Below are 15181 nucleotides of genomic sequence, written 5' to 3' on the forward strand. Positions count from 1 at the left end.
TGTGCTAACCCCATGCCTGCTATCCATCTATTTTCTTTCTTAAAATAAAGAAATTACATCTGGAAATTATTATTATTAATAATAATATTAATAATATTAATTAATAATTAAGCACTACAGCTTGGAACCAGGACAATAGCAAGGAATCTGTTACAATTATAAATAGAAGTTAAATGACTGTCAGTTCTGCAAACTTAAATACTCTAAAACTTGGGAAACAGCACGTACATGCACGCACATGCACACGCATACACAAATTACAATCAGAATTAAGCTCATGATTTTCTTGATATTGCTGCCAAATCTGTATGGGATCAACAGAAGTAAAAAGTAGTTAAAAACATATTTTAATCAGTTATTCAACAGCAATGTCTGGTGCAGTTTGATAGTACAGTGGCCACTTTGCAACTTCTAAAAGTTGGATTTGAGATGGTAAATTCCAATTTAGACAATATTAAAGATGCAGTGAAATTTGAAATCTACACTTTAATACAAGTGTTAACTCAAGTGTGAGGCACAAAACAAAAATCCCAAAACACTTTGGTACCTATTCAGTGGTCTTATTCCTGATTTATACCAGTATAAAAGAAAAGACTCAGACCCTTTAATTACAGTACCGTGTCCATGCTCTCAAAAACCTCTATAAATCACTGTTTACTGCAAGTAGTCTTTAGACATTTTACAAATGGACTCCATCAGTGGTAGAGTCCATTATTACACCTGTAGTGCCATGTTGAAAAAATAGCTTTATTGTATATAAATGGAGCTGTCATCTCCTGGAAGTAACAGTCAAATAACAAATTGTCATGGCTTCAGAATTGGCAGGAACCTTTGAACCCGTGGAGTAAGTTATTTCCTTTCTGAGATAGAAATGATTGACATAGACACAGAATAAGATATCACACATCAACTTTATTTACGAGAATATACCTCAGTATATGACTATTTGAAGACTCCCTGACAATGTATTTTATACCATGCCTTGTAGATTAATAGAGTTATATATTTCAGGGCCAGAAAGGATCATTGTAATCATCTGGTCTGATCTCCTACACATAAGGAGATGGACATAAGGAAGTACTTCTAGTCAGCCTGTGGAACTTCTTATTAGGGGATGTCGTGAAAGCAAAAAATACAAGTGGATTAAAAAATAACTGAATTAAAAAGAATTAGATTGACCTCTGACTTCTAGAAGCTGAGACTGGACCATAGGGGAGAATTAAACTGCCCTATTCTATTCACATCCTATGAAGAATCTGTCAGAAGACTGAACACTAGGCTAGATGAATCTTTGGTCTGCCCCATTACGGGCAGTCTTATATTCTTATAACTTGCGTCAGGGAATTTCCTCCCAAATAATTTATTTTGAACTAGAGCCTATCTTTAAAAAAATAAAAACTAATCTTGATTTAAAAAAATCTTATATTTACCTATCACTTCGATCACCTACATAGTTTGAACCAATTTATGCAATCATCCCAGTAATTGACATCTCTCTGGAAATAACCAATGTGTTTTAGCTTGGCTGTCCCTCACTGGTTTCATTCCTGATGGAGCTGTGGCAGTCCTTTCCTAAAGTTACATATAATCCCTGGGCACAGTGTTACTTAAATCATTCATACACTTACCATAATGTGGTACCCAAAGCTATGCTATACAGTTGCAACATCTGTGAAGATCCCATTTACTCTTTACAGCCTTTTTCTACTCTCCTGATATTTCCACAGTGGTACAAGACTTATAAAAAATAAAACTTAATGGTTTAGCAAGCTGCTCAGCCAAATCCTTTAGAACTCTTGGATGCTAGGTATCCGTGGATCAGCTGATTTAAAAATATCTAAGTTTAGTAGTTCCTAAAGCACCTTGGAGACTAAAAAAAACCCACAACCCACTTCCTCACTCATACTTAATGTGGCATGTTCACGTAGGAGTGAGGAAGTGGGTTATGCCCATGAGAGTTCATGATACCATCTACATTTTTTGTTAGTCTCTAATGGGCTGCAGAACCATTCATTATTTTTTTTCAGTTGCAGACTAACATGGCTACCCTTCTGAGAGTTTTAGTAGCTCCTGGTTAACATAATAAGTTCCTACTGAAATGTAAAATGTATTGTTGTCACCATCATCATTATCTTTATGAGAAGAGTACATTATAAGGCTTTTCCCCAATTACAGAAATATTTACTGAATACTTTTCCAATACTTTTTCTGCATTATTATTATTGATAATCTTACCATTTCCATCTAGTAACTAGGCCTATACTTTTGTTAGTCTCTTTTAATTTTTGTTCTTAATACATAGGAAAAAAACATTTCCTCCTTATTTTCCTTAATTTTTATGGTCATAGATTTTTTTTCTTGAGTCCCTTTGCTTCCCTTATTAGTTTTCTACAATTCCTGTCTTCTAAATTATAATCATTGCAATGGCTAGAGCATAGAACTGTAGCAGACAGCATTTTGTTCAAACCTAGTCTAGCTAATCTTGGTTGTTGTCTCCTGTCTGGGTGACAGTGGTGTAAAACTTTCCAAAACCCTCTGAAACCCCACCATGGGCCAAACAAACATGTGAATCATACTACACACACACACACACACACACACACACACACACACACACACACACACACACACACACACACACACACACACACACACGTACATTATACAGACTCCCATTGAGCGGAATGGATCTGTGATAGCTATTAAAATGAACATTGTATGAGAGTCCTTTTTCTATATGAAACATAAATTGCAGCAGTATATATTGAGTGGTTCTCTGGCACATTGATGACTAACCAAAATATGTAGAATCATGAGCTTTCATGGTGAAAACCCACTTCATCAGATGCACTGGAGTAGAAATAACAGAAAACAAGAGATCTATATAACAGCAGCAGAAGTATTTGTAAATTGTAAAACCCCTTTTAATTAAACTAATTAAGTGGGTTGGCTGTGTCCCAAACATAGTTTTTAATGTGGAAATGTAGATTTTAATAGCAAGAGAAATCAGTTTTGTAATGTGCCAACCAGTTAATGTCTTTGTTTAGGCCCAGGGTAATCTTGTAAGATCTGTAGATAAATTCCAGTTCTACAGACTCTCTTTGTAATTGTGGCAAGGAGTCCTGTGGAACCTTATAGACTAACTGAAGTGTGGGAGCATAAGCTTTCGTGGGCAAAGACCCACTTCGTCAGAAGTAGTTTCTTTTGGTATTCCTCAGTAAGATAAGAGAAAAAGAGCCCTGTCCAATGTCATGTCTGTGAGTATGTTTCATAACTTTACTACAAAGTTCAGTAGCTCTGAACAGCAGGGGTATTTTTTATGTGCCACTAATTAATTACCACCAAAAATAGAATTTAATGCAGGCTATTCTTATATACCATTTTTAATTGAGCATGTCTCAAGGAGCTTTATGGTCGATCACAAGCATCTATGATAAGATGCAATAACCAGCTCCATTCAGTTTGCAGGAAAACTTCTTTTGGGACTGCATTGCAGGTGTGATAGCAAGGTTATAAGGGATTTTATTGTTGCTAGAATTTGTGCTTACTCCACAAATTTTCATGGAGAATGATGAAAGAAGTGATTGAAGGAACTGAACAGCTAATAGAGAGGGAGCCTTTCAATACCGCTAGAAGGCACCTGGACACGTGAAAACAAATAGTGGTGGAAGGAAGAAAGGAAATAAAAAAGGTGAAAGATGAGAAGAAAAAGAGAATAGAGAGGTAGAAAGCAAAGATAAAAGGAAATCAGAAAAAAGCATTCATGATGAGCAAGTGTCAGACACATAAAAGGAAAAACAGTAAAAAAACAGGTTGGGAAAAGTAGACTAGAATTTATAAAAAGAAGCTGTTGGGAAAGTTGTACGAGGAGTGGTATTAAAATAACCCATATTCCCAAGTGATGCATAGATTGCATGAGGATGAACAGAATAGATATTTTCTCACTTCTGTCTCCTGCATGTGCATAGTTAGACTGCTGTTTGCTGATTTGTTTGGTGTTTATTTATTATTATTATTATTATTATTATTATTATTATTATTATTATTTTACAACTGGCCCTAGATAAAATATGCTTCTCTGTTCTAGAATTGTTAACCTGGACTATTTTATTTTACTAGGATTCTGACCCTTTCCTTTCCCCCTTCAAAACAAACACGAGACAAATGACTTGTTACTTACCTTCTTTGACTGTACTGAAATTATATTTATTACATTTTAATATTTGACTGATGAAAGTGGGTATTGTCACAGGTTGATAAACAAATAAATTATGAATATTAGAAATACAAGAACTGTTAATTACACTGGGTAGAACAAGCACAAGATCTTTTAAGACTGACAGATATATTTATACACACACAAAGATAATACTTTATTTTTAGGTAGACTTTAACCATCTCTGATTCTTACAGCAGAAAATGGAATCTGGGAGGAAATAAAAATAATACTTATTACCAGATTACTAAATTTGAATATACCATTTGTGATTTCATTCCATTTGAGTGTATTTTAAAACTATACTATTTCACACATAGAACAACACATAAGACTACCTTTTCTAATCAATGTTGTAAATAATGCTTGCTGAAAAATGAGGAGAAAATATTAACTTTTTTTTTAACTTCTAATAGAAATATTCTTATCAGTTTTCTTCACATTTTGTTTCTGTATCCAGTACACTTCAAAGAGCCCTTGGTTTTGAATGAGATTCCCTATACTTTTAAATGGAGAAAACAGGTAGAACTGTTGATTATATCTCCCAAACCTAAAAATATATTTTTAATACAGATACCAATACAAAACTCAAAAAGCATCACAAGCATGGCCGACTGGATGGGGTAAAACCTGGGCAGTATCCATACATCATCTGGCCCACAAATCTGTCAACTGTCTAGTACAAGAGTGGCCAAACTTACTGACCCTCTGAGTTGCCTATGATAATCTTCATAACTTTGAGAGCAAGGTGTGCCTTTCAGGGCTCAGGGCTGCAGCCTTATGGGATCACTTGCTGGGGCTTGAAGCTTCCCCCCCTGCAGTGGAGTAGTGGTACCTGAGGCCTCTGCCTCATGTGAAGTTCCTACCAAGCTTTGGGGCTGCAGTAGCCAAGCCCTGCAGTGCTGAAGCTCTGAACCTTGCAGAAACCCTGACCTCCTCTCTCTGTCAGTAAGAGTATGTCTACACTACCCCGCTAGTTTGAACTAGCGGGGTAATATAGGCATACCGCACTTGCAAATGAAGCCCGGGATTTGACTTTCCCGGGCTTCATTTGCATAAACTGGGCGCCGCCATTTTTAAATCCCTGCTCGTTCAAACCCCATGCCGCGCGGCTACACGCGGCACGAACTAGGTAGTTCGGACTAGGAAGCCTAGTCCGAACTACCTAGTTCGTGCCGTGTGTAGCCGCGCGGCACGGGGTTCGAACGAGCAGGGATTTCAAAATGGCGGCGCCCAGTTTATGCAAATGAAGCCCGGGAAAGTCAAATCCCGGGCTTCACTTGCAAGTGCGGTATGCCTACATTACCCTCCTAGTTCGAACTAGGAGGGTAGTGTAGACATACCCTCTGTTAGGCAGAGAAGGGCCAGGGGGCATGGTGGCCTCTAGGAGCCATTCTTTAATTATAATAGAGCTGCATGTGGCTCACAAGTTGCAGTTTGGCCAACCTGATGTACTGGTTTGTGGCTGAATAGTTGAAAAGCTATTATTACTACTGAAAAGGAAATAAAACTTCCAAAATATTGTTTAACAAGCAGTCTTGATTATCCAGACCTAGTAATTGATAGGTTAGCAGAAAAATAACTCAAGGGGTGCCAGCTTTTCTTGTCATAAAACTAAACAGTCTTTTCTTGTTAAAGTACACAAATTGGATCCCAACATATGCAGCAACGCAAAAAAAATCAATATTGTTTAGTAAATTATTTTTATCTTCAAAATTTAAATGAGAAATTACTAGTTTGTTTCAGTCATGGAATTTGTATGTGACTCTTGAGGCAAGACCTGTTTAGTGTCCACTCCTTTTCCTGGGTTCATTCCTCTTCCATAGACTTAAAAGTAAGCATAAATCTAGCCTCTACAGAAAATTAAATTGACATAAAACTACAAATCATCTGACCCAGATTGTTTTATAGTGTCTCTTTGATGAAAGTCTTTCTGTCTTTTTTAAGTAAAGGAGGTGTACAATGTGAAGCAATACCAAGTTTTATACTGTACAACAAGAATTTACTTGGTTTGCTTTGAAAACCATGTTATAGAATGCAAGGGGTGCATAAATTGCCAGTAGAAATGCAGCTGAGATCCCCCACCCCATTTTTAAGAACCTTCCTAAATTAAAGAACTGGAGGTAAATTCTCCTCATTAGACAAATGCAAGACCTCATTTAGCTATTCCCATTAAACAAAGGAAAATCTGATGATTCTATTCTTTCAAGAATACTAATGAGACTTAAGGACCTGATACATGATTTTTCTCTTATTTTTCTATATGAGGGAATATTTTTTTATATTTTAAAATGAAAGGAAGAGTGTTTGTTTAATATGAAACTGTACATTCTAAATTAATAGCAAAATGTAAAGTCTAGCAGATAAACTCCAGTAGATGCCTGAAAATTGTTAAACTACCTATATGAGTTTATATATGAACTCTGACTTTTAGAAGTGGAAATTTTAAAATTCAGAAGTCCAAATTCAATAGCAGTCATGTTATTTATGGTAGAGTAGCTGGCATCTTTAGTGTCCCAAGTTTTTTATTTTAAAAAAAATTCCTTGTCCAGTAAATTCTTATTTCTAGCTGCAAATTCATTTAGTCAAGGAAGGAGGAGCCAAAAGTAAGTTAAACAAGACAATATAAAGTAAGGAAAACAGACATGGCAGTTGGCAGCTAACTCCCTGAAGTTACAAGATGAGCAATCAAGTTTAACTGATTTAGGATTAACATGTGCTTGATATACAGAGACCAATGCTTGGCTGGTGTGGAGCTGTACCATCCTTTTAGGATCTGTTAGGAGGGATTGTGTTAGTCTGGCACTGGTTGTCTGAGAGTTGGGGCAGGACACACTTTTCCCAACAGTTGTGGAGGGAGGGGAGACTCTGGGTGGTGTACCCCAGCCCTGGCCCCCAGAGATGCAGGGCTAGGTGACAGGGCTAGGGCAGGCACTGGGGCAGGCACTGGGGGTCTAGTGCTGGAGTGCTCCAGAAGCTGAGTTAGTAGTGTGGGGAGGGCTATAAGGGTAGGGCTAGCACTGGGGGGGTTCTGGGAACAGGGCTAATATTGGGGGTAGACACTGGGGAAGATTCTAGGGGGGTTGGGTGCAGTGGGGTTCTAGAAATAGGAGGCTGGTATTGGGGGTCTGATGGTGTGAGTCTGGCATTGAGGCATTTGGGATGGTGTGCTGGCAAGCTGGCAAGGAGGGCTCTGAGGACAGGAGGCTGGCACGGGGGGGTTGGGTGGAGGGGACTCTGGAGTAGTGGAAGGGTGGGGTGCTCTAAGGCAGTGGTCCTCAACGTGGTGCCTGTGGGTGCTCTGGCACCTGCCAGGGTATTTATATGCACCCGCCGAATCATCTGGGTCGGCCCCGCCCCCGACCCACAGCATATGCGCCGTGCTGGCCCTGAGCGTGTGGCACTTGGACAGCCCCTGCCCCGGGCACGTGGCATATGCATGGTGCCAGCCCCAGGCACAGGGCACGTGGGCGGCCCCTACCCCGGGCGCATGGCACATGCGCAGTGCCGGCCCCAGGTGCAGGGTGAATGGGTGGCCCCTGCCCTTGGCGTGTGGCACATATGCGGTGCCGGCCCTGGGCACATGATGCGTGGGCGGCCCTGCTCCCGGGCGCGTGGCACATGAGTGGTCCCGCCCCCGGACATGCGGCGCATGAATGGCCCTGCCCCCGGGCTCCTGGCAGCCCCGAAAGGTTGGGGACCACTGCTCTCAGGGTTAGGACTGGCACTGGGGGCAGGCTTTTGGTCTACCGGTAGTGTTTTATCTGCACATTTGCTTATTCATTATTTCCATCCTAAATATGCAAATAAAATGTTACTGGTCCAGCTAAAGTTTGTGAATGGGTTTGCCAGTGCCTGGTACCAAAAATGTTGGGAACCACTGCTTTAAAGGTACAAGTTCATTTGAAGAAAAACAGAATGATAAAATGATAATATATACCAGTATAATCAGCTTACATTTTATAATAGCAACTTTCTCCCATCTGGAGAAATACCTAAAGTACATTTAAGAATCACTTCAGGCACAGAAGGAAAGAGCACAGCCTGTTTAAGTGACAACTTGGTTCAACCTGAATTTTCCTAATGGTTTTTCTTTCAAGTTCTGATCTTCATTAAGCTTTTAATGCTTCTGAGATTTGTTGAAACTGCTTCCACAAGTGGTATGTATACAGCGTATTAGTATCACTGTGATTTGGCAATATGTTTGTAATATCCAGATATTCACAAGGTAATATTCAACACAAATAATAGTCATGCTATCTCTGATAATGAAATTTTCTGAAGAAAAGAGCAAACTTATTTCAGAATATAAGCAGAAGGCTTGAATCACGAACTGAGATGTGTATTTAAAACTCACATCTACAGTTAAATAAAATAAAAATATTTTCTGGTGTTGCTTACACCTTCTGTTAATATCTCCATAATGCTTTTGATCTTTTAGGGAGAAGAGATTTATTTACTAAAAATATAATTAGATTTGATTTTTTTAAAGTTTCTCTCTTCAGAAGTGGTTCAGAAAATGAACCAACCCATACATTTGTAAAAATAATCCTTGTTCCTAAAAAATAGTTTATAAGAAAAGACATATTTTCTATAGCTAACTCATATCTCCTAACATTCTCATATTTTGTGGCATGATGGAATGGTATTCACTCCCTAATGTTTACAGTAATAATCTTTGTAAAAAGTATACCTTATAAGGTATCATCTGAAAACTCATTACTTGCTGATTACTGTTGTCCTGATAAAATATGTGTGACAGCATTGTATGTGATGTTATAAAATTACATTGTATGATGTTATTAACACTTTTCAAACTGAAGTTGGCAAACAAGTCTGTTTAAAACAAATAAATGTATGTTCTCCTTAATGTGCATTTAAACAATAAAAAGAGTTGTCAAACAGGAAGGAAAACAAAGGAAGTGCAAAAAGATGAAGAACAAAAATAGTAGGGAATATCCTTCCATATGGACTGTTTGTCTTCTGCTACTCAGCTGGAAATGCTTTCCTCCTCTCCCTCAGAGGGAAACTGAAACTAAAAAAAGAGGGACAAATGTCCCAAGGCAAGTCTATCTCTTCCCCCTCTCGCCCATATTGATTCACTGCACTGAAGAGACAAAGAGATTGGGGAGAGGTGTCCTGACCCCCAATACTGAAAGCATGTATTGAGAAAACTTTACTATGAATTAAATATAGTTTGGTAACTCAGGCACCACTGTTATTTTCCCATTATTTTTCTAGTAACCATTTCTGAATGTGATGCCTAATTACCTCTATACACTTAAACTTTTTCTCTTTTAGTTAATTAACGTATTATATTGTTTTATCTAATGCAGTGTGCTTGCAATAAAGTGTCTGGGAAACATTATTTGGGGTTCCAAGTTGTGTGTACTGGTTGAATCTCTCTAGTCAGGCACTCTCTGGTCTGGCAGCATCCATAATCCAGCATAGTTTTAGTTAGCCAGATATCCACTAGATTTCCTGCAGTCCCTTAAGGGTTGTTTACAACCACCAGTCCTACTTCTCAGTGTTTGGTGCAGTTATTTAGCTCTAATTTACCCATAAATATCTTCCGCAAGCCCAGTAGGCAGTGGAAGTGCTGGTAATGCTGTCATAATATTGACCTCCAGTGGTTCATCAAATTTTCTAGTTTGGCACCAGTTGGATCCCTGGGATGCCAGACTAAAGGTTCATTTTGATTAAAGAAATATTGAACTTAATATAATTTATATTGTCCAGGAGAGGGCTGGACAGTATAGAACATGCATTTCTGGGGGAAATCTAAAGTGAGGAGACTGTGGTATCCCACTGCAGTATAAGCAAGGCTGGTCAAACCCTGAGTATCACCAAAGTGTGGCTTGCAGGCTGCAGTTCTATGCAAGCACAAGCACAGGTGGAAGGCAATTTGTGAGCAGTCTAGATGCAATTTACTTCAGCAAGTCACTGTAAGGCTCCCAAGGCTACAGGGCAGGGGATACCTGTGCAATAGTCTGGATTGTACCCTGGTTTGCCACATGCACATTCTGCTTCAATGTTCATCTTCCTCTTTCCTGGTTGAAAAAGGATTCTGGGCCACCTTGGGGGAGGAGATCAGAAGGAAGGAGCAGTTTGCTCCAGACCCCTCTTTTGAAAGGGTGTTTCCTCCAAAACTGAGTGGTGTTGTGATCCAGCACATGGATTTGCAGTAACCAGTCAGCACCACCAGTATTAGTTAGATTTGTACAATCAGCCCTTCTATAGGCAGAGATGGGGGTAATAGAGGACAGACCAAATCTGAGAGCTTGGTGATCTCCTGTTCTAGATTGCAATGTCAATCAAACTTGACCCATCCATCTCCTATCTCTATCTACAGAGGAGTGGGTAAGGAAATCTGAATGGTGCTGCATCTTGGTTTAGGTGCTTGAAAGGGGAGGAGATATGGATAACATGTCTAACCCAATCCTTCTTAAGATAGTTAGGCAAAATGTTCCTTAATCAATCTTAATTTGTGTGCAGCCAACATATCTGAAAAGCAGGTTTCTAATATAAACATGGACCTGACTTTTTTGTAGATGCTTAGATTTGTCCAGGTAATTATACCCACTGAAGTCAGTAGAATTACATCCAAGAGTACAGTCACATTATCTCTGGGTATGTTTACACTTGTCCCCTACTTCAAAGTAGGGAGGCAAATGAAGCATGCCGAAGTTGCAAATCAAGCCTGGGATTTAAATATCCCGCGCTTGATCTGCATGTTCCTGGCCAGTTGCCATTTTAGACATTCACTAGCCCGGAGTAACTGCCCGCATCCACACGCGGCAGTGAAATAGGAGTCTGATTTAAAGTCCCTAATTCGAATTAGCTGGTAAACCTCATTGCAGGAGGAATATTTTGGCCTTAACATAATATATAACATAAATACTTTAGGGAAAGATATTCATCAGTCTAGGTGCACATTGGTGCTAGCAATTACTATGATTGTATTCACAATCATAGTAAATAATATGTGGAAATGGTGAGTTAGATAAATTACATGAGCTCACTTCTGCTTATATTTACTTTATTTCATAGTCAGTCTGAGTAATCACATTCATATTTTTAAGAGATTGTTCACATCAACAGATACAAAAGGGTGGAAGAATGTGGTTGCTTAATGTGTGCACATTAAAAGTGACTTGAAGGTTTATTACAAAATATTAAACAATGGATATATTTAAGAAAAACAATACAGATATTCAGAAATGCTGGAGACGTACTGAATTGTAAGTGAATTATGCAACTTGCTTTTCTTGATCCAGCTTTCTTTTTTTCCAAAATGTCCCTGGGTTTAGTAGCTCAGATTGTCAAGTCTGCATATATCTGGAAGAACTTAACAGATTTGAAAAAAAATACAGTATAATTAATGTGGATTAATTAAAACCTGACATTTATTTTGTCTTTATTAGGCTCTGTAGCCACCGCCTGCCGTGATCCTGGTGTTCCTATGAATGGAACTCGAAATGGGGATGGAAGAGAACCTGGAGATACAGTTATTTTTCAATGTGACCCTGGATATGAGCTGCAAGGAGATGAGAGAATAACCTGCATTCAGGTAGAAAATCGGTACTTCTGGCAGCCCAACCCACCAGTATGTATAGGTATGCAGAAAACAAGAGAAATTGGAAATGCTTTTCTAATTGTGAAATCATACTACAGTTAGCTAAACAGTACTATATACCTGCTTTTATGTAAAGATATTTTATTGGTCCACCTTCAAAAAAAAATTTGGAACTAGCTTTAAGGAATACTGACCTCTGAAAAATCACTTTGTAAAAGACACAGTGGGAAATTACCATGTTTTTCTTTCTTGAGTTATCAGCATGGTGGCTCTTAAATGCCCCCTTTTCATAATTTTCTTCACAGGTCACATAATCTAAAGTTAAATGGCCTGTAGAAAGGAAGCATGAGGGAAAATGGCAGCAATACCAATAGTTTTTACTTTAAACAAAACTTAAAATATTTGGGAAGTTCCAGAACACTGAGATTAAAGCTAATGTGTCAGTCTTTTAAAAAGGTAAAAGGCAACTATTGATCTATTAGCCTAATATTGATCTGGGACAAAATCATGGGAAGATTGATTCGGGACACACTCTGACTATGTCTACATTACAATGATCTATTGGAAAAGGTACGCAAATTGTGCTACACAATTTGCATGCCTTTTTCTGATAATTTTTTTGGAAGAGGTTTTTCTGAAATTAGGCACATCTACACTGGGCCAAATTTTGAAAAAGCCTCCTCTTTCGGAAGAGCCCCTCTTCCTCATGGGAGGAGGAAGACAGGGCTTACATAAGAACGCGTCTGCTCTTCTGCGAATAAAGGCAGAAGAGCAGATGCATTCCCTGGATGTGGCAGAGTTCTTCCGGAATACCGGAGGTATCCTGGAAAAACCCCATATGAAGACATAGCCCCAGTAAAGTAGTAGTAGATGGTAATACAATTAATGCTGATTGGAGTAGTTTATGGGAAACATGCCAAACAAACTTGATATGGTTTCTTGATGAGAACAGAAGTTTGATTAAAGTTATTATCTGCTTATATGTCCACAAGGCACTTGACTCAATCACACGTCATTCTGATTTTAAGAGCACTTTACAAAATCAGTGTAACCAATATTAAATGGGTTAAAAACTGAATAACTTATATCAGAAAATAAGTAAATACACAACCAAACTTCACTCAATAGCCTCTTTCTAGTGGGTCTTGCTGGGATCTCTTTTTGGCCCAATGATATTCAGTATTTGTATCAATGATGTGGAAGTACATATAAAATTTCTGCCACTTAAATTTGCAGAAAAGACAAAAAGTGATGGAGTGGTAAGTAATGATGAGCACAATTTGTTACACAGATCAATTCAGATCTTTTGTAGAAATGCACTCAGGTGAGCAGTATGCACTTCATTGTAGACAAAATATATAGACCACACTTACATGATGAGGGGTTATATCCTGAAATGCAATAACATTGAAAAGTATATGGTTTACGGTAGATAACCATCAGCTCTCAGCATGATGCTGTCTCTAAAAAGGTAGAAATGTATTTCCTGGAGGTTAAGCAGAGATATCAAAAACAGACTTAGTATTATGTCTGTATATGAAATTAGTGTTGCTGTTACAATTCTGGTATTGATACTTCAAAAAGATGAAAAATTCGAAGAGATTCATAAAATTACTACAAAAAAATTGAGGCCTAGAAAACATCTTTTAATGGTATAGGCAGAGTGTGTGGTGATATGATGTGGTACATATTGGCATTTATTTGAGGTTTTTTTGCAAGTCATGAATAATATGACAATTCTAAACCAATGGTAGTAAACATAATATTATTAATAAAATCCTTTTATAGTACTGCACAGCATCTTGTGTTCTTTCCATTTTTCTCCCTCTCTTGGTGTAGATGTCAATATATATATTCTGATTTTCTAAACTGGGTAAAAGCAATTGCTTGCCTAATATTGATGTGCAATTTCCACACTTGTGTGCACAAACAACAAATTTGAATACACAATCATAGTAACCATTTATGCTTATTAGGATGACTAACAGTTTTGAAAATCTTTAAATATTTGAATGTTGATTTCTGTTTACAATTGATGACCTCTCAAGGTCCTTTCCCATTCTAGTATTCCATGATTTGATGATTCTATTCAAATGAATGAGACACGACTCACCTGTGAAATATGTCAGACCTTCTGCAGATTAAAAGAAAGCGGCACCGCATAATTTTACATGTAGTTCACATTTTCAAGGTTTTTTTTTTTAATATAGTTAGAATTATTTTTTTACAGTGAATATTTGATTAGGATGCAAAGTTTCTCCAGCATGGGCTGTGCAAAGGGTGGATTCCATTGCAAAGTTTCAAAGAATTGAGGAATAGATTAAACTTTGCCTATCTACTATATATCTAAGGGTATGTCTACACTACCCCGCTAGTTCGAACTAGTGGGGTAATGTAGGCATACCGCACTTGCAAATGAAGCCCGGGATTTGAATTTCCCGGCTTCATTTGCATAAGCGGGGTGCCGCCATTTTTAAAATCTCGCTCGTTCGAACCCCGTGCAGCGAGGCTACACGGGGCACGAACTAGGTAGTTCGAACTAGGCTTCCTAGTTCGAACTACCGTTACTCCTCGTGGAATGAGGAGTAACGGTAGTTAAAAGTAGGAAGCCTAGTTCGAACTACCTATTTCGTGCCCCGTGTAGCCGTGCTGCACGGGGTTTGAACCAGCGGGGTTTTAAAAATGGTGGCGCCCCGCTTATGCAAATGAAGCCCGGGAAATTCAAATCCCGGGCTTCATTTGCAAGTGCGGTATGCATACATTACCCTCCTAGTTCGAACTAGGAGGGTAGTGTAGACATACCCTAAGAGACTTTTTCTCTTAAGCTATGTCTAGACGGCATTGCTTTTTCCGGAGGTATCCCAGAAAATCAATGCCATGTCCAAGGAATGCTGAAATTTTTTTCAAAAAAGCTGATGCACTCTTTCTCCATCCTGTAAACCTCATTCTACAAGGTATAAAGGATGTGTTAAAAGAACGCTACATGGTACCAAATTTTGGAAAAGCCTTTTTCAAAAGTAAATCAGAAAAAGAGACTCAATTTGCATACCACAAATTGCATCTCTTTTTCCATTTTAACACTGCAGTCATATATAGCCTTAATGAACAAGTCTGTCTGTCTGTCCATTTGCTTAGTCAAGAACTCCTCCTAAATGGTGAAATCTAGGAACATCATATTTTGTATATAGTTTCCTCTTGTCATACATTGAAGTAGGTTTTGGTTGTGTGGAGGTGAGGGGACAAATGAATCCATACAGAAAAGTGGTAGACTCACCAGGCAGGTGAAAAAGGCTGGCTGGGGGCACACTTCCTTCCCTCTGGCACTGCCCTAGCCCCAAGCCTCCCACACCACAGGTGCCTTTCAGGAGCATTGCTGGCTTCAGCAAGCA

General features: G+C 38.6%; 1 protein-coding gene across 2 annotated transcripts in view; it reads left to right on the forward strand.

The window, feature by feature from the left end:
* The window catches only part of CSMD3 (CUB and Sushi multiple domains 3), a 1180750-nt gene that overhangs the window by 814604 nt on the left and 350965 nt on the right, over window positions 1–15181 (forward strand). For both annotated transcript variants that reach the window (XM_075920204.2, XM_075920205.2), the window contains one exon: window positions 11641–11832. In XM_075920204.2, the coding sequence (XP_075776319.2) occupies window positions 11641–11832 (192 nt within the window). The remainder of the gene's footprint in view (window positions 1–11640; window positions 11833–15181) is intronic.

This window comes from Pelodiscus sinensis, chromosome 2, assembly GCF_052426305.1.
Source record: "Pelodiscus sinensis isolate ZL-2025 chromosome 2, ASM5242630v1, whole genome shotgun sequence".
Lineage (NCBI taxonomy): Eukaryota > Metazoa > Chordata > Testudines > Trionychidae > Pelodiscus > Pelodiscus sinensis.